We start from the raw sequence: 19,217 nt of genomic DNA, 5'->3' as shown, positions 1-19,217 counted from the left end.
CCCCCCCCCTGTCATGCCTCTGCGACCCCCATATACGCAGCTGCATTCTTTTCAACTCTGAATAATATTTCAAATCTTTTGACACACTTTCTGCTTTCCTGCACATATTCTCTCACCTGTACTCTCTTTCTATCTCCACCTTCACCTCTCTCTCCACCCGCACAGTGCGAGCAGCATTCCCTCTTCAGTTTCTAGTAGAATCTCTATCACCCGTCATGTGTCGGATAATCCCAGTTTACTCTTTCCTAAACCCCTGTCATCATTTCTCCCTCCCCATTCCACACCACAATTATGACTCGGTGTAAAATGAGAAACTCCTGCTTTTCTTCTTCCGTCTTTTTTCTCTTCCCTACTGCTTAGCCTTTCGTTCTTCTCAACCCTCATCTGCTCTTTTATCTTACCATTTCTCTCTTTTGGTCCATTCTTTCCCCTCCCAGTGTGCTTTCTCTGTGTGTCTGTATTTAAACTTTATAATCCTCATCACTCTCCGGCTCTATCCCATGTCTTTTCCCCCTGAAGTGTGTAAATCTTTTTCCCTTCTCTTTCTCCCTCGGCCTCTCTCTCTCTCCTGTCACTGCGCTCTTCACACCATATAAATCCCCACCACCCTCCTCCTCCTCCTCCTCCACCACCCTCCCGCTCCTTCTTACTCACACATCTTTCCCTGATCTCCTCCTTATTTTATTCTCCTTGTTTTCACGGTTTCCGCCAAACCTGCTTTACTATTCCATCCACCGTTCCTTGTTCTTGTTATGATTTAACTTTTCATGGCCTCTCTATCATTCCGTGTGCCTGTCTGCCGCATATGTTTGCACCCTAACTCTCTTCCCAGGTACATCGCAGAAATCCACCTTTCTTCCTCCTCCTCATGCCTCAGCCAGTCTCTCCATACCTCTGCGCCCTCTCTCTCAATAAATTATGAATGAATTCTCTCTTCATCCCTTTACAGGAAACTAGATGCTTTTATTTATGATGCTGCAGTATTGAACTATATGGCCAGGAAGGACGAAGGTTGTAAGGTAAGGGCACATTTACACAGGGCACTTTTGCTCACATACTAAGTTCAACGCACACATATGCCTGTCTCTTGGCCAGTTTTTGACCCTTCTGCACATTGTCCTTTTTCCAAGGTGATGACCATAGGCTCGGGGAAGGTTTTTGCCACCACAGGCTACGGTATCGCCCTGCACAAAAACTCACGCTGGAAACGTCCTCTTGACCTGGCCCTGCTGCAGCTGGTGGGAGATGGTGAGAACGATGTGAAGGGGAGGGTGGAGCGGAAAATAATTAGAACAATGGAGGGGCAATGGGAAGGTTATGGGTAAAATGACAGGATGGAGAAACGAGCGACAGAGTAGCTCTAGGGTGGGGGGTGGATGGAGGACACAGGGGGTAGATGAATGATAGGATGAGAAGTGGATGGGGGGAGTGCAAGATGTGGTGAGAGTGATGGCTGTAAGGTGTTTCGATTGTGTGGGAATAATGGTGTGTAGGAGAGGGCTGACGACGATGGTTGAGAGGTTTGCAGGGCTTTTTATTGGCTACCAGAGAGGAGGGGAAAAGGAAGGAGCTGTAGAAACAAGAGGTCTATTGTTGGTTTCAAGCATTGAAGATATATGTTGACTTTGTGGTGAATGTTCAAATGTCACTCCTCATCTCACTCATCTCAATCTATCCCTCTTTCCCTTCTTCCTGCTCATGGGGTTACTGGTAGCAGACACAAATGTACTTGTTTGAGTCAGTTGTCATCACAAGTCTGTGGTGACAGATTCACACTCTTTACAGATTAGCTGATACTGACAGAGAGAGCGAGGAAGTGTGAAGTGAAGAGTAAATACAAAAACAAAGAGGAACACCTGAAAATACCCTGAACATGAGATGATAGCACAGAAGCAAGCAGAGATACAAAAACGGATCATACAGAATAATTAGATAATTGACAGCTATGAGGTATTATTATTATTATACTATTTGTCCGCTGCAAATACATGTGTATAGAATTAATACGTGGGAGGACAGGTCCTTGTTTTGACAGAGATAATCTGTTCTTTCATTAGTTGGCAGTTCAGTAATGCTTGATTCCCATTTACACAGTTTGCCACACAGATTTAATGTCTCAATCGGATGCTGCTTGTTTGGCTTGTTCTTATGTTTTTAATCAGCTTTGCTTATGGTGTAGCGGACAAAGCCCTTTAGCTGCTTTCTGGCACGCGGACACTTTAGCTGCTTACACACTGATAATGCCAATTTGATGCCAATATCTATTAAATAAGACCATGGTCTGGAGCTGAATGTTGGACCTGAGAAACGTGTGTGTGTGTGCTAGAAAAACAGAGAGCCCAGACAGCGTTGACATGCTATGTCTGTTGTTTATTTTAATTTGAAGTGCATTCCCTTGTCCTTGCTTATGTTCTGTGCACCTCTTAGCATCAGCTGTGCACGCTGGATGGATCTGGGGAGTTTTGAACACTGAGGTTTCTGGTTGTAGGCAGGCATTATTGGAGTGGATTACTAAGGAAGAGGATTAGTTTGTTTGGATGTGGAGGGAGGGAGTGGGGGGTTCACTTTCAGCGTGCCCTCAAAGAATGCATCTCAACAATCGCCCTGCGGCTCAAGGAGTCTGCATCACACCTTCAGCCGGGCTAAATCATGTCACAGTGTTACATCATTATTGTACCATGCCGTGTTGAGTCATATCATTTTACAACTGCATTAGAGCGGCACTAGAGAAGTCCGCCGAGGCTTTGTCAGCCCTGTGAGTGTATTGTTGCTCCCTCTGGTGATTCATGGCCCGGCTTTAAGAGGAGGTTCATTGATCTCACTACAACTTGTATACTGATAAAGGCAGAACTGCTGAGTTGCAAGATTCCCTTTTTCTCCGCTTATCAGATCCCCTTCTATTTTTTGCATAGTATCAGGATTTTGATTCGAATAATATATTATTCAGTGAGTAGATATTAAAAAAATGTGAGAAGCTGGCTTTACAGCTTCTGGCTCGCAGGGCAGTTTTTTTTTTTTCTCTTCAAATCTTGCAGTGAATGCTGAGAGGTTTGTCATGTTGTGATAAAAGCACAGTATTGTACAGGTCATGGTTTACTGCACAACAACTATGGAGCTCAGCGTCTCTGGACATGTCTGGCACCATGCCACATCTGGCACAATGAAAGCATGCACACAGGCACCTGCACTTTACACACAAATACAGTTTCCTTTATTAAATGATGTCTTTGTGCTGCATGCCAGCTTCGTGTTTGCAGTGTGCCAGCTCTACCTGACCTGAACTGCCAGTAACGACAGAGGTGGAGTGTGGATTTGACACACCTGTCAGATTTGGCAAGCATGAGCTGGCTGCGACTGAGAGCTAGAGACAACTGCCATCACAAAGGCCTAAGGGAGGAAAGAAACCTGCGTGCTGAAAAGAGTCGGATTGTAAAAGACGGAGAGGAAGAGCCACGAGATGAATCACTGGAAGTCAAATGGCAGGAAAGCCAGGAGATGAGACTTAGAGCTTGGAGAAAGGATTCGACTGGAGCTTGTGAAGTGGAGTACAGACATGAGACTACCTGTTTATCTGCGTCTTCACTAGGACACTTGCTGTTTTCACTTCAGGCGCCTGTTTGGACACACAGCTGTTACTGAAGGTCAATGACACCGATAAATCCTCTTCAATTGAGCTCCGCTCCGGAGTTAAAGACTGCATTTTGTGTCTTGGACTGTATGTTTGTATGAATAAATCAGAGGAAGGGAGTTGTTACCTGAGTCTGCCAGTGGGCTAAAGTAGCGCAGTGTCCATCTGTTGCTGTAGCTGTAGGCCACGGCTGATTGGCTAATGATGTTCTACAGGAGACACATTAGCCAGATCACACAGATGACTGATTCGGCTTCATCTAAGGTACGCAAGCTTGGTTAATGATGGCTCAAATGAAAAGCTCAAGTTTTCGCAGAGCGGTGTAGTGTTGCAAGTGGGTGTGTGACTTTTAAACCCCACTCTAGCACTTTGACTTAGGGATAGAGCAGTAACATGCAGTTAAATGCAACCTTCACACCCGGTTATTGCAGGGCTGCTCATCCTAACATTGCTATTAATGTGGCAGCAAGCTCTCATTATGAGTCCTGTTGGAGAATACACCTCTTTAATTCCATCATGAATCATGCACTACATCCTCCAGCTGTCCATCACTATGGTTACACCAGCAACCCCTGCAGCCAATCACAGGTTTAGCAGGGCAGCTGAGATTCGTTAGGCCAGTGAGATCATAAATGAAGAGGTGGGTAGAGCGGTCTTTCCTGGTTCCTGGTAGGTTAACAGATGGGAATCTTGAATCCTCCAGAGCTTACCACCTTGATGGAGATTCTGACCATCCCTCCAGCACAATTAAATGATTATGATCTTCTCCCTCTGCCTCTGTCCCTTCCCATCATCTCTCTCTTCACAATTGCTCCTCTTTCTTTCTCCTCTCATCCTGTTCAAGCTGAAGAGTGTTCTTGCAGTTTGTCATAATAACACAATCTCAGCCTCTCATCCTCCATCTCTGCTTCCCTTGTTGCAGCTCCCTCCAACTCGCCCCGTGCCTCTGTCTGTCTCATTTCCCCTGATGCGCTCGTGGACAGAGAAAGAACGCCGCTTCCTCTCTCTCTCTGTAAAATATTCTTCTCAACTCTCTCATTACCTCTCTCCCTCTCTTCCATGTTTGTTCAACCTATCCCACCACCTCACTGTGGCTCCTGGTCTCCCTCTTCTCCTCCTCTCCTCATTTACTCTGGGTTACAATGTTGAGATTAGGTTGTCGGTGCCATTTTACTTCTCAGTGTTGCTTCATTGTTTTGGACTCTCTCTTTCTGTCTCGGGCGCCAACCTCTTTGTTACTTTGGACACAGTGCTGCTTTTTGTATACTGACCTATGACCTTGAGAAGTCACCTTGGATAATGGGCAAATGGCAAGCAATACTGTAGACTTGTACTTTAGTGCTTATTAGCCTTTTCTTTCTCCCTGTGTGCCCCTTGTCTCTTCCCATTGCCTCTTATATTTATTGTCTGTCTGTCCTTCCTTTCTGTCTCTACAACCTTGAAATAACCCCTAAATCCTACCAACATGATCCCGTCTCTTACTTCTTAACCCCTTTACCTCTTGTATTTTCCTTTCTTACTTTCCATTATTTTCTTTTTTGTATTAACATTGTGCATTTCTTCCTCCTCTTCTTTCTCTGTATGTTATCCTCCTTTAATTGTACCACCTTGTAACCTTATTAATTTCCCGCTTCCTGCTTCTCTCTCTCGTCCTCCCCCCTTCCAGATGAGATTGAAATGCTGGAGCGCCTTTGGCTGTCTGGGATCTGCCATAATGACAAAATTGAGGTGATGAGCAGTAAACTGGATATTGACAACATGGCTGGTGTTTTCTACATGCTGCTGGTGGCCATGGGCCTCAGTCTGCTGGTGTTTGCCTGGGAACACTTGGTCTACTGGAAGCTGCGCCACTGCATGGCCACCAGTTCTGGCAAATTGGACTTTCTCCTGGCAATCAGCAGAGTAAGTGCTTTTGTCTGTCAGTGTGCACGTGCGTGTGTGTGTTCAGCGCACACAATGTCTTAGTGTTCTGCAGGCATTCAGAGTTTAAGCGTCTGACATTTGTATATCCACATTTCAACTGCTTATGTTTTAACTCCATTAAAACCCTTTTTAGTGGCATCGATGTGGTGTTTTAAAATTATAGAGCACTTAAACTACTCTTATCAGGACAACACGATTGATACCAAAGCTGTGCATGTAACCAGATGCACACACATGTGCCCTTATCTCTGACTCAGTCTGAGTGTGAGAAAGTGTGAGGTCGAGGGTCAATTCAATTCCACTCAGTCAATTCGGGAGATTAATTGAAATTCAATTCTGCTCACATCCTGGGTATCCTGTTCCTTTGACAGTGACCTTGACAGAAACAGCCCACACCATATGCATGTGATTATTGTAGCTACACAGATAATAATGTCTTATTTTTCACTATCGTGGTTGTAATTTATGCATTTATGCATGCAATTTAATTAGGCAAACAATGCACAGCTGCACTATAGGAATGGATGTTTTTCTGAAAAATAGCAATCTTGCATTTCTTTTGATAACTGGAACTTATTTGGACTTCTGTTTTATAATTTTCATCTCATCCACTTTCTCTGTCCCTATATCTCGCTTGTACATTCAGTAATAGAATGTATTTTGTACTTGTGGGGCATCTGTAAGAATGTATGTTGTTACATATTTTGCCAATATATTCCTGCAACATTATCTCGATTTTTTTTTTAGTTTGTATACATTTCCATTTCAGGAAATATTGTTTATTAAATTGTATTCCATGCTACACTGCATTTGAACTCTGTGTTCTTGTTTTGTGCTCCCTTTTTTCTCAGGGCATGTATAGCTGCTGTAGTTTTGAAGATGAAACAACGCCAGGTGGAAGTAAAACTTTGCCAACTCATCACCACACTGCCATGGTTACAGTTCCGTCCAAGCCGCATGTTGTCTCAACGTCTAAGACCAACCCAGTCATTGCCATGGCGCAACAGCAGCAACCACCGCAACAGCAGCAACCACAGCCCGTCTACAAGACACCTCTACCGGGCTCTCCTCCCACCGTGGTGCATTCTGGGACTGCACTGGGTCCCTCAAATGCCCCCATAGCTGGTGCACCCCTCCCTTGTTCCACCTTCCTGCCCCGGTCAGACCGCAGACTGGCCGTGGTGGATCGCTGGAGGCTGCCAAAAACCGCTGCAGCCACAAACCCATTGGCTGTAAGGGGGGCAATCACTGACATGGGACCCTTTGCACAGAAAGTCCCACCAAACTGGGCTTCAGCTGCTGGAGGGGGTGGGGGACTTGATGGCTATAAGAGATACTATGGTCCCATTGACCCTGAGGGACTGGGGCCCTGCATGGAGCAGCAGGCAGGTTCCCAGACCCCCAAGACTATGCCCAGGGGCCACCCCCAGCCCCCTCCAGCCAGTGTGGCCTTCTATTCAGAGAAGGGCGTAGATCATGGGGTGGGGAAGAAGGTGGTGGGAGGTGGCAGCGGAGGTCAGGGGAAGGGGGCCGTTAAACCTCTGGGCACTCCCAGATTGCCTTCTAAGAGTCAGGCCCCTCTGCCCCCTACACCCCCGCTGCCACACCCCTCTCCCCCTCTCCCCTCATCCTTCTGGAGGAAGCGCAGGCCCAAGAAACCCAAAGAGCCTGGAGGGCCTCTGTATGAAAACATTTTGCCACTGGGGCGGAGGGGAGGAGCACGAGATGGAGTGAGAGAGGGAGGAGGGAGGAGGGCACGCCCCCTCTCTCCCCCGCTCTCACTTCCTGTGCCAGTACCCCTCAGCCCCTCTTACACCCCTCCTTCGCCCTCTGCATCTTTGCACTATACGTCCTCCTCGTCTTCGTCGACCACCTCGTCCACATCCACGTCCTCATCTGCTTCATCTTCCCGCTCGACCTCTCCCACCTACTCTTACAGCTCCTCCAGGAGCACACGGGACAGGACTGGAGGAATAGATGGAGAGGATGACGATGACGATGAAGAGCTGACCGAAGAGTCGAGCCTCCTCCTTGGCAGGGGGAGGGAGAGGGAACGCTCAATCATCCGGCCTCGTTCCTTCAGCCAAGGGCGCCTGCCACCGCCCATTCCCCCCAGGAAACCCCGCACATCCTGGGGTGACAGAGAACGGGAACGAGAGAGGGAGCGGGGGGGAAGCCAACTGTCTCAGCTCCAAGAGTGGTGGGCAAGCTGGAGTGAGAGAGAAAGGGGTGGAGCAGGTGGAGATGCTGAAAGGCTAAAAAGGGAGAAGAAGAGGAGGAAAGAGAAGGAGAAAGAGAAGAAGAAGAAGAAAAAGAACAAAAAGAGGAAAAAGAGGGAAGAGAGGGAAAGGGAGCGAGAGAGAGAAAGGAAGCGGCGAAAAGTTAAAAAGAAGAAGAAGAAGGAGCTAAAGACAAAGAAAAGGAAGAAATCAATTGGGGGGAGACGCTCCGAGCCAGAGGAGGGAGATGGAGAGGCAGAGAGGGAAGGGGAGGCAGAAGGAGAGATGGAAGGGGGAATACAAGACTACTCGTTCTCTGCTCAGTATCGGAGCACATTTGGGGAGAAGGGACGGGATTCTTGGGAAGGAGACCGGGTAGAGAGAGGGAGGAGGGAGGGAGGAGATGAGGGCAATGAACAGGAGGACAGTAACAGGAGCAGGGAGAGGCGTCCCAAATCCTCACACTCTCATTCCAGACCTCGTATTCCCAGTAAGCGCTACCCGAACCTAAACAAACTGCCTGCATCCGTAAAGTTTTGGGTGAATGGAAGAGGAGATGATTCTAACACTCCTCCAACCTCCCTCCACCCACTGTTGCCCTCCTCCAAGAGGAGAAAAAGTGGAGGGGTGGAGAGAGATGACAGCGGGAGGTTAGGAGAGCGGCGTCCTTTGTTAATGCATTATGAAAAAGAGAAGGCACAGACGAGAGAAGGGCCGTCCTTCCCTGAGTGGGACTCTGAGGATGAGGAGGATGATGAGGATGATGATGAGGATGATGAGGAAGAGGAGGAGAGGGAGAGACAGAGGGAGAGGGGAAGGAGAGTAGGTAGGGGGGCAGTGTCTGAGTCAGAGAGGGACAGGGCCCGGGCAGAGGACAGTTATTCAGATGAGGGCTCGTCAGGGGAGTTTGGCCGCTTTGAAAGATACTGGGAAGGAGGTGCAGGGGGAGGCAGCGCTGGAATAGGGGGCATAGGCGGGGGAGGCTGGTTTTTTGGCACTTACCCCTCCAGAGAGAAAGGGGGGAGTATAAACAGTCGGGATGATTCGTTACTAGGAACTCGGGCAGAAGGGTGGATTGGTGCTGATTTCTTGGGTTCAGGGCCAGGAGTAGGTTGGGGCTCAGGGGGAGGGAGTGGAGGACTCAGCTCCCAGTGGCCACCCCCCCCTGCTGCCTTCCCTCCACCGAGGAGGTACTGGTCCATGGACAAGATCCCTGTGAAGGGAGAGAAAAAGTGGAAGAGTAGAGGAGGGAAGAGCAAGGGGCGATCTCGAGACAGAGGGGGAGAAGCAGGACGAGCCACCATGTGTTCCTGCAGCCTTTACCCACAGCCCCATCCTTACCCCCATCCCCACAGCCACTCGCACGCCTCCCACTCCAAGAGAGGAGCCACAGCGCTTTCACACAGCCAGGAAGAGCTTCTCCCCCATTGCCACAGCTTCAGCGGGGGTTCTCGCCCCAAGCCTCTCCCCCCAAAACCAGATTCCAGTCAGGCCAAATCAGGCAGCCAATCTAACCTCAGCCTCAGCACACAGCCCATGGACCATCCCCCTCAGCCCTCACCCTCGCCACCCCAGCAGCCGTCCATGTCTCCCACTTCTCTCCCGGTCCCCATCCCGCCTCCACCCTCTTCATCCTCCGTCCCACCCCCAGCAGGGGTCGGGATGGTGGGCCAGGCTCAGGCTTCGGCCAGTGCCAAGCTCCAGTATCAGAGACTTCGCTCGGTGCCACAGCCACGGAGGTTCTACTCCCCACACCTGCCGCTCAAAGCCAAGAGCCTTTGCTCTCGCCGAGGGTCGGCCCACTTCTCCAGCCTGGAGAGCGAGGTATGACAGGGGGACAGGAGAGAGGGAGACGTGGGAGCGAGCACCACTACGATTGAGAACCGTGGTGCCATGGCAGCTGAAACCAGGGACAACAGCAGAGATATGGCTGCCTTGGTGACCATTGGTAATCAATTGGTGACCATCACTGCGGGAACTAACATGGACAGTAGTTCTACTGCGAGCACTACTCTGTGTGAGAGCAACGCAACCGCCACCCGCTCCATCGTTCGCGTTCTCGTGAGGGCGACAGTGAGACGCCACACCAGGGTGAGCTACATCCGCTTGGATGACGACGAGAGTGAAGGCGAGACTGCGTTTGCGGGGACGGCAGCTCCCGAACTTCTCCTCCGCTCAGAATTGAGCTTTGTGATGTCATCTTCGGTTCTCCTCCCCTCCCAGAGTCACAACTATGGATAAGAGTAGTGTCCGACTTGTGAGTAATGATGTCATATTTGTACACACACATGCACGAGCACACACACACACGTACACACAAAGATTTATGCTCAAAACGTCTCCCTCCCTCTGGCTTTGAGAACACTCCTCTATGGGACGTGAAGAGACCCACACTCTCCCAAAAGATGCCAGTGCTTGGTCAACGACTCTGGCTCCTTGTCCTCATTGGCTGTTGGCTTTTGAACTGGATTGGTGGATTACTTCTTGGAGAGACTGCCCCCTCTTCTTCCTTTTTGTAAATCAGTTGATATAAAAAGCAATGCAGTCAACTCTCTCATGCACTCTGCCTGAACACCTTTCACAGTGAGGAAAGTGCTATTTATTTGCCCTTTGACCTCCTTTGACACCATCAGACCCATCTAGCTCCACCCCAGGACCATCTACTTGATGTCATGTTTTACTAAAAATACTTTTAATAAGATTGAATCCCTTCTCCTCCTGCCTGCGGGAGCTTGTCATTTCTCCTCTGGTCCAACCAGAGCTGCTCCAACACAGTTGAGTATTTGAACAACAAACTGAACTTTAAAAGAGAAATAACAATAAGAACAAAAAAGACATGTAGCAGATTTTTTTTTACGTCTGTCTTTTCTTTTCTTTCTTACTCAGACTTTTCTCCCCTTGCCCTATTTTTTAATATATGAATATATTTCTCTCACTGTGTTAGTGTTTTAATAAAGAGGAGGCTGGATGTGGCTAGTGTTGGAAGTGGGAATAATTTGAAAGCAGTGCCAAATTTCCACTCAACAGCTTTTTAGCAAGATTGATTTCCAAGAAATATGTTTTCATAGATATAGACCCATCTTTTCTTTCCACACGTGAACAATGCATACTTCACCATCATGTAAGTGGAGCAAGTGGATGATTGGTGCAATATCTGTAATTGGCACTAGATGGCTGCATAATATTCAAATTAGCTTTGAAGACAATTGTGCAGGAGGCTTGTAGTCATTTTAATAATTGTAGCTACATGTTACAGAGCAAGGGGTGTGCAGCTATGAACTTTATTATTTTTATGAAAGTGGCCAGTTAAGATTTATCAAGATGAAGTAAGGGGAATTAAAACCAAGTGCAGCTCCCTTAGGATGTTATTGTATTCCACTTTTATATTGCAGAGTTTGTAGATGATGGATTATATGAAGCACAAGTTTCATTGTATTTTTCAGACATGCGTGCCATAGTTGTAACTGCACAATCTAACGGAAATATATTTTGCTGATATGTATAAAACTATTACCTTGATGTTAATTCATATTGCTATTATGGACAATAAAAGTCACCGTTACCAAGGTTTAAATAACATAGAACCACAGATACTTGTGCTGGGGAAATTATCCTGTATTTTGACTATTTCCTTTCGGAAAATACAGGAAGACTGGACGATATACTGTGAACGTTTTGAGATCCAATTTGAGGTGCATATACAAGAGCTGAGATTTCACTGAATGCAATCAGTATTAACTCCTGTTATCAAGATTATCAGATGACTGTTTGACTTTGAGCAATATTCCCACCTTCAATGTGACAGCGATGCAATGGCACATCTGTTTGCATCTGAGACATTGTAATTGTTTTTCCTCTAGATCATTTGTTTCAGCCAGAGTCAGATGTTCCACATCTTCACTGATCCTCGTATAGGTACAATCAGTGTAATCTAATTTGCTCGTATGTGATTGTAATAAATTAGTTAAAGTCCACAGCACCTGGCTCTGGCTGACCAATATGAATACCTAATGCTATGTGTTCGAGGGAAAGTAGTGAACTGTAGCATTGTACCTTCTGTGAGCTGTGCCAAAAGCCATCTACTGTGTAAACTGTGCCAATGTTGCCAACATTGCAATGCATAAACCCCATTTTCATAAGGTCAACATATCCACCTCATTTCTCACACTAAGACCAGCCACAGCCCAGCTCTTCTTCTATTGTAGTTGAATGTAGCTTTGACATGATGTAGCAAAAGAACACCTACTTTTAGACTTTGTAGCTTTTGGATGCTGTTGATAATGGCTAGATGGAGGGGGGGGGCGGGGATGGGGGTGTTGACCTGCTATGAGAGGGACTGTGCGTTGTGTTTGTGCATGTCGTCACAGATCGAAGGGTTAGTTGACCTTCTCAATTCCCCTTTTAACTACTCCTTTGCCCTAAGATGAGGGAAGACTGTACCTTTTATCTGCACATGGATTGCTTTTTATCTAGGTCTGTGTGGGGCAATTTTTAACAACAATCTGTCTTTGTTTTTTAGAGAAATGCTTTTGCCATTTCCCATTCTTTGGACAGCCCCAAAATCACTGCATGTTTAGCTGAATGAAATCTCAAAGATTTGTGGTGGGAGGGTTGTGTAGTTCAATTGTAGCAAATGCTTAGGACCCAGGGCAGCCACCTTTCAGTGAGGTAGTACTTTCGCTCACTCTGCACCACCAACTGTGGAAACCACGGCAACTGTTCGACTGCTTTCTGTGTAGTAGAGCAGTCATTTTCAATCAATCAACAGGGCTTTAACCTGGTATGTCATTGAGCATTTTTTATTTCTATTGAGGCGCTAATACTTAAGTCTGTGACTGCATGAACAGAAGTGACTCTTAAAAACCCTCTGGCTTATTTATTTTTGTTTTATTTATTTATTTTATGCTGAGAAAAAAGAATATATTAAAATATACTATGTTTTTGAGAATGTACCATGTTATACTGTGATTTAACTGAGATATTTTATTGTATGAAATTATCATTTGAATTCTATCATTTATCTATAAAGAAATATATATGTACAAATAAATATATACATATATATACATACAGGTATATATATATATTAGTTAAGTTTGGTATATTTGGAGGAAGTGTTAGATGAAATAGTTTTAAATGTTTTAGCTTTGTAGCGATTCTAGACACTGAAATCATTTTTGAATTTCGATTCCTCCTATATGACTGTGAAGACATTAGTGCCTGTGACAAAAAAGACAAGTAAAAGTCTAAACTCTCTATTCATCTGTATCTACTATAGCTATCAGTCTGTCACTCCTCTCGTACTACCTAACATCACATTTTGACACTCGCTGCTTTTACACATAAGTATGTTTCTCTCACACAGTTTCCTGTCTCTTGCTTTCTGCTGCTTTCCTCTGCAGTTCATCCTCCTGGTTTTCATTAACAAGCTCTCAACATCTTTCACCTCTCTTTTTAAAGTTTTATCATATGGTGATCACATCTCTTTGTTAATTAACCCGACCATCGACCTTTCGCTTTTTTTCTTTCGTCACTTTTTAAAAAAAATCAGCTCATTCCTCTGTCCGTCTCTCACTTAGCAAAAAACAGAGACCAGTAGATACTGTGTTCTTGCTCCTTTTGACTGATTGTTGATGATGATGATGATCAATTAATTGATTGATGAAATAATTAATGAACGATGTTACTATTACTGATGTGACTGAAGTGTGTATCTGACGACCATGCCACTGTAGCAAGTCTGGGCTGTACCACACCACCAGCGAGCAAATGAGGCCACAGTTACTATGGTGTTGCCATGGCATTTTCATGGTGTTGCCATGGTGTCCTCTGCACCACCACCACCTGGTGCCTGCTGGGTAATATAGCATAATGTCCTTCACTTTCCCCAAAGCACTGGTCAAAGATCTGCTATGCTCCCCTCTGCTCAGTCCTGAGCTTAATCGGTGTAAGGTGAAATATTCAAACACTCCCTTTGTAAGAGTGCTGAGGGGCAGCATGGTTGTGAAGAGTATAATGTCTATGCTGATCTAGACTGGACTGGTTTGGCTTGAAGTGTCTATGATAAAGTCTTGATATCATGTTGATCACCCTAATCCTTAAATCATCAGCTTGTGCTGCCCTGCATGTAATTCCAAAAGCTTCATATCACTGATAGCCTCAAACCAGTCAGGACAGACTTGTGTCTTTACGTGTGTTTTTCTCGTACTTAATGTTCCTTTTTTAATGTTGAAAGGGTACATGCCATTTACTGTATGTGTATAGCATGTGCATCAATCCTTTGTAAAAGCCCACTGCAGCATGATTCTGTAGCACTCTCCTTTCCTCTCCCTCTATTTTTCTTCTCCTGATTTTTCTGAAAAACACTAACACACACTTTGCTGTGCATGCATATTTAACACACAATGCGCACATCACTCAGCCAATGATCCTCATCTTCCTCTAGCCCTCACTAAGCTGCAGCATTGCCTCAAGTAGTCCGATCATCCCACACAGGAACATGTGTGGTTTCACACACAAAGCACGCCACACACAAACTGTAACTTCTCTAATTTCTTAAAAATTGAGTCTTTTGTGGAAGATATGGTTCACAGATTTGGTTATCGGAATGAGTTGAGTAGATTCTGTGTTATGCTGGTTTCAAGCTTTTCGTCTATTGAGTTTGCCTTATAGTCCTGCACTCTGCTTTGCACCATCCTGCCTGTTCTGATCCATCAATTCCTGTTTAGAGCAGTCAGGTTCAATCTCTTTTTATTTTGCTGACTTGCCCCTCTTTTGATTTACCTTGTTCCCCTAATCTGCTTTGATTCATCAGATTTACTGTCTGGTCAAATTGTGTGTATTGAACAGTCCAGTCCAGCCTAGTGCAGTGTGCTCCAGGCGAGACTAGTGCCTGAGTTTGTAAGAGATCCTGGTGCAGCCTCAAGCTCATCCCCTCTCTTTTGGCCCGTTACCTGGGAGGCAATACGTGTGGTGCTCCAGAATTCAAACAGGGTCTTCATTGGCTGATTCGGCCATGAATTATATCAAGGAAACACAGGAGTGCCACACGTTGCACTCACCAGGTCTAGGGTTTGCATGTTGCACCATGAAAAGCTTATCCTTCCGCAGTGACAAGGCACATATACCCACAGAAACCAGTGTGTGTGTGTTTTCAGCATTGTGCAAGGCCCAGTTCTGCTCTAGTAACCTCGCCAACACTATAGGCCTACTTACGGGTTGCTAAGGCGGGTTGCTAGCAGGGTGATGTTGCTCCTAGCCCAGACTGGTCTGGTCTAATGCCCTAATTTAAATGTGTTAGTTTATTTGACATTGTCTGTCTGGGGTGGGGCTGGAGGGTCAGTGCTGCACTTACTTCCTGAGAATTGCTTCATAAAATATGATTCTCTTTAATTAATGCCAGTGGTGCTGTGTTTCCTTCCATTTCTTTTGTCACAAATGCGATTATAAATAAGGGGCTTTGAGATTGAATTTGTGCCGTGTGTGTTTTTCTCTTGTGATAGTATTCTCCATACAAGCTATTACCCAGTCAGAACTCCTTCAAAGTAAATTTATGGAGAGCTACAAAGAGTAGTTTCTTTGGCATTCTGACCGGCAGTCCTCTGCCAAATTGTGTGTGCGCTGTATTCTGTGTGTGTATGTGCATGCTTGCTTGCATATATTTCTCAGAGGTTTCTCGGTTCTTGTCAGACTTTTGCTTTGATCTGGCCAGAGCTGACCTAACATAATCCACTGCTTTCCCCCTCAAAGAGAGCAACACACCTAAAACTCAGCATCAACTCTCAACCTCAACTAACAGCGGCCGAGTCCGAGCCGTCTGAGCAGCTCTGTAGAACCACAACAAAAAGATGTGTTTCTGCTGATCAGAACAGCATTTCAAACAGTCCTGACCCTGATGCAGCTTTTCTGGAATTCATCCATTGACCCGTGTTGAATAATGTTTTCATAATAGCCTTTTAGGTTATTGTTTTTTCTTATGGTGTCTTAAGGAATAGATCCAATTGGATGTCAAAAACAAACAAACAAAATCTAACTTTCATCGTCCTTTGTGGAAAATCTTTAATCTGTTTCAAAGCTAGTTATACATATCTTCAAAAATACGACTAGGTACTTTAAAAAATGCTCCTCAACCAAGCATGACAAAACATCTAAACAGTACATGACATATAATATTCTTCAAGAGTGTTGATGGGGATATTAAATATGTTTTGCTCTGCTACCGATGCGCCTGCGATCTGCTAATTAGCCATGCTTTGTCAGCGTGATGGGCTAATGGCTAATTGCATTGTGAGGCCTCTGTGTGTACATGCAGTAATGACTTAACGCTCTAATAAGATTGAGTTACAGGCAGTTGGATCAAGGTCCCCAAACACTGATCTGAGGTCAGTGTTATGCTTTCTCTCTAATGGCTGTGATGGGATAGTGGAAGAGATAAACTGATCTTTGATCTCCCACGTGGGAGTTCCTATCAATCATACGATCATTTATCTTAGTGTTGGGAACGGTTAGATGCCAGCAGTGATGTATTTGCTTTAGAGCTTTTTTATGAATTATAGAATACAGGAAAATACTTTCATTTGATTATATGTACATTATATTTAGTGAATGCTACTCAATTATGCGTTTTATATTGAAGTTGTAAAAAAAAGCATGATCTGGATTGGTCAGGTCAGTTGATTAATATCTGCACCCAACACAGCTATCTATCTCTGTTCAACTCCCCACCTGCTCCATTGTTTTCCCCTCCATCTTTCTTCTCCTCCTGCTACAGCACCTCCCAGTCTTGAAATCACTTCTTCATGGTCACACACACACACACACACACACACACACACACACACACACACACACACACACACACACACACACACACACACACACACACACACACACACACAGTACAGTAACACACTAACACACACACACGAGTGGTGTGTGTGGGAATGTACGGAGTGTGCTGCGTCCCTGCTGAGGTGCAGCAGATTGATCCTGTACTGATCTGCCACCGGGTCCCTGGGGATTTGTAACGCATGTCTGTGGTGCAGGGCTTAACACTTTCTTTCACTCTCTTTATGCCTTTGTCTCTCTCTATCTCATTCTGTCTCTCTCTAGCGACACTAGCACTGTCTCTTGCTATGCAGTGCAGTGGCCCTTATGCTCCTGCACACCTCTCTCCATCTCTCTCAGTAGTCTGCCAATAACAGGTTCCCCTTCGTCTCTCTGTTTTGATTTTCTTTCAATTCTATTTCCCCTGACTGACTCTGTCATTTCATTTATTCTCGGCTCTACTCTATCTCTGGTTATCCCTTCCTTAAAATCATTCTGTTGTCCCTGTGGATGTCACTCTCTAGCGCATTTTTATTGATAATTTCTCTATTGTTCCTTTCGGTTCTCTTTTCCTGACTGTGCTGTTTTCCTTACATTTAATTCTTATGTTTAAGAAATATGCTGAGTAGTTAAAAAACTATATTAATTTACATCTGCACACACTGCTCTCACACGTGCAGTACATGTGGAAGGGGAGAGCTGTTTCCCTTTCATCATGTGTGCAGCGCCGCAGGGTTCTACAACCCATCGGCTTGATCTCTGAAGTTAAAGAAAAAACACCCAAGAAGCACCCTTTCATCTCGTGCTTTTTCCCTCAGCTACAAAGCCAATCTCTTGCTTCACACGCGCCACACTGGACCACGACGAGGGACAAATGAGCTAACTGACCTACAGCTACCTCACTGTGTGTTCATGTGTGAGAGATCATGTGCACAAACATGTCTTTTGTTTCTGTTGCATGTGTGTCTGCTAGCATGTTGGCATGCTTTTTATTATTCCCTGCAGAAGCAGCTGTACAATATGTGGCTGTTTGAGTAGTTGTAATGAACAGTATGTTTACACAATAATGCAAATACCCAATTAATGCAAATTCATATCCTTACTTTGGTTGCCCAGGATCTCTTCAGATGTTTAAACTCAATTTATTATACAGACTGAAGCAGCTTGTGTTGCCTGTTGTTGTACTCATTGTACACAATGCTCATGTGGTTCATCGCGCCCCAGCAAAGAGATACATCAAATATTTTAGTTAATTATCAAAAAATTATGTCGACTAGGGATGTATCTTAGAATTATTGTCATCATCAATATGAATATTTTATTGATTCGTTTTGTTTCAATAACATGACAAAATATTGAAAACATCCCAATAACAATTCCCTAAAACCCAAGGTGCCTAACCAACAGTCCAAAGGAAAGCACAAGCACATTACAAAACCTGGAGCCAGAGAAAGTTTGGAAATGTTGCTTAAAAAGTTTAAATAAATAATTTATTGTCTATTGCTAATACACTTTCTGAGTTAACTGAACAGTTATTGGACAAATCAGTTTAGCAATGTAGGTAACAATTTGTTCTACTTTATTTGTATGTCATGTTGAAGCTTTGTGTCATTGAGATGAAGAGGTAACATCAAAAGGACACAAGTTTACTGTGTGCTGTGGCCAGTATGTTTGGACAAACATTACCACCACATCTAGGACACCATTTATTTATAACACATCCTTGTTTGCCAGTGTGTGTCTGTGTGCGTGTGTGGGCGTATACAGGAATGTGTAATGGCACTGACCCGAAGGGAATTCATCCTGGATAACTGGGATGAAGTTTAATATATCCTCAGACTGTACCTTGTTCTCCCCTCGCCTCATTATCTATATGCCCCTTTTACCCTGAATCTCCGGCCCTCTTGCTTTCGTTCTTCCCCCTGAGTACCTTCAGTTCACAGCCCTGTCTTCCTGCCTGCAGCAGTAACAAAGGTTTTGCATCCTACAGCTGAGGCTTTGAGTTCTTGTCAGTATTTTTGAACATACAGTGAATGGTAACACATTTTAGCACACATCACCGTTTTGTTCATGTTAGTTGATGATCTATTGTCTTGGCCTGGTCCTGAACTAATCATACTCAAGGCTTAGCCCTCGATAGACATGGGATCTGCCAAGCGAGGGTTTTATTTTGGGTCAAATATATAAAATCATGAAATATTGATAACTACGGTAATCAAGCGGCGTTGATCAATACGTTTTATATAATAAGTTGATCACCTGAACCCAATGAGAATCTTCAGCCAACCCTGAGATCCCCTCAGCTCTATTGAGCGTTTAAGTGTCCTTCAGCTATTTGTTTTTTTACGGCCTGCAAAGCTCTACAAATGTAGCGTCTGGCAGCTGTTTTCTGTGAAAAGACTAATTGTTCAGTACCTGCTCAGCACTAAACCACAGACAGACACAGTTGGCAACTAGCAGGTGAACTGTTGGAGCATTTAGCTGTTAAAGAGATATTTCCCTCAGGAGTTAGTGGAGACAGAAACAGATATTGTACTAAAACGAATCAGGAGGTCCAGAAACACGAATCAAATGAATGATAATGGGCTTAATTTAGTCGAGCGCTTGATGCGTAATTAGAC

At 45.0% G+C, this 19,217-nt stretch overlaps 1 protein-coding gene across 1 annotated transcript in view; it reads left to right on the top strand.

Annotated features, from left to right (window-relative positions):
* grin2db (glutamate receptor, ionotropic, N-methyl D-aspartate 2D, b) overlaps positions 1 to 9,600 on the top strand; it is a 22,939-nt gene extending 13,339 nt beyond the window's left edge. The window contains exons 9-12 of the mRNA XM_010788545.1: positions 950 to 1,019; positions 1,131 to 1,248; positions 5,295 to 5,530; positions 6,403 to 9,600. Coding sequence (XP_010786847.1) covers positions 950 to 1,019; positions 1,131 to 1,248; positions 5,295 to 5,530; positions 6,403 to 9,600 — 3,622 coding nt within the window. The remainder of the gene's footprint in view (positions 1 to 949; positions 1,020 to 1,130; positions 1,249 to 5,294; positions 5,531 to 6,402) is intronic.
* The last annotated feature ends 9,617 nt before the right edge of the window (positions 9,601 to 19,217 follow it).

The sequence above is a fragment of the Notothenia coriiceps genome, unplaced genomic scaffold (assembly GCF_000735185.1).
Source record: "Notothenia coriiceps isolate Sejong01 unplaced genomic scaffold, NC01 NC01_scaffold00031853, whole genome shotgun sequence".
Lineage (NCBI taxonomy): Eukaryota > Metazoa > Chordata > Actinopteri > Perciformes > Nototheniidae > Notothenia > Notothenia coriiceps.
Note: the sequence above shows the minus strand (reverse complement) of the source record. Positions and strands in the feature narration are given on the sequence as shown.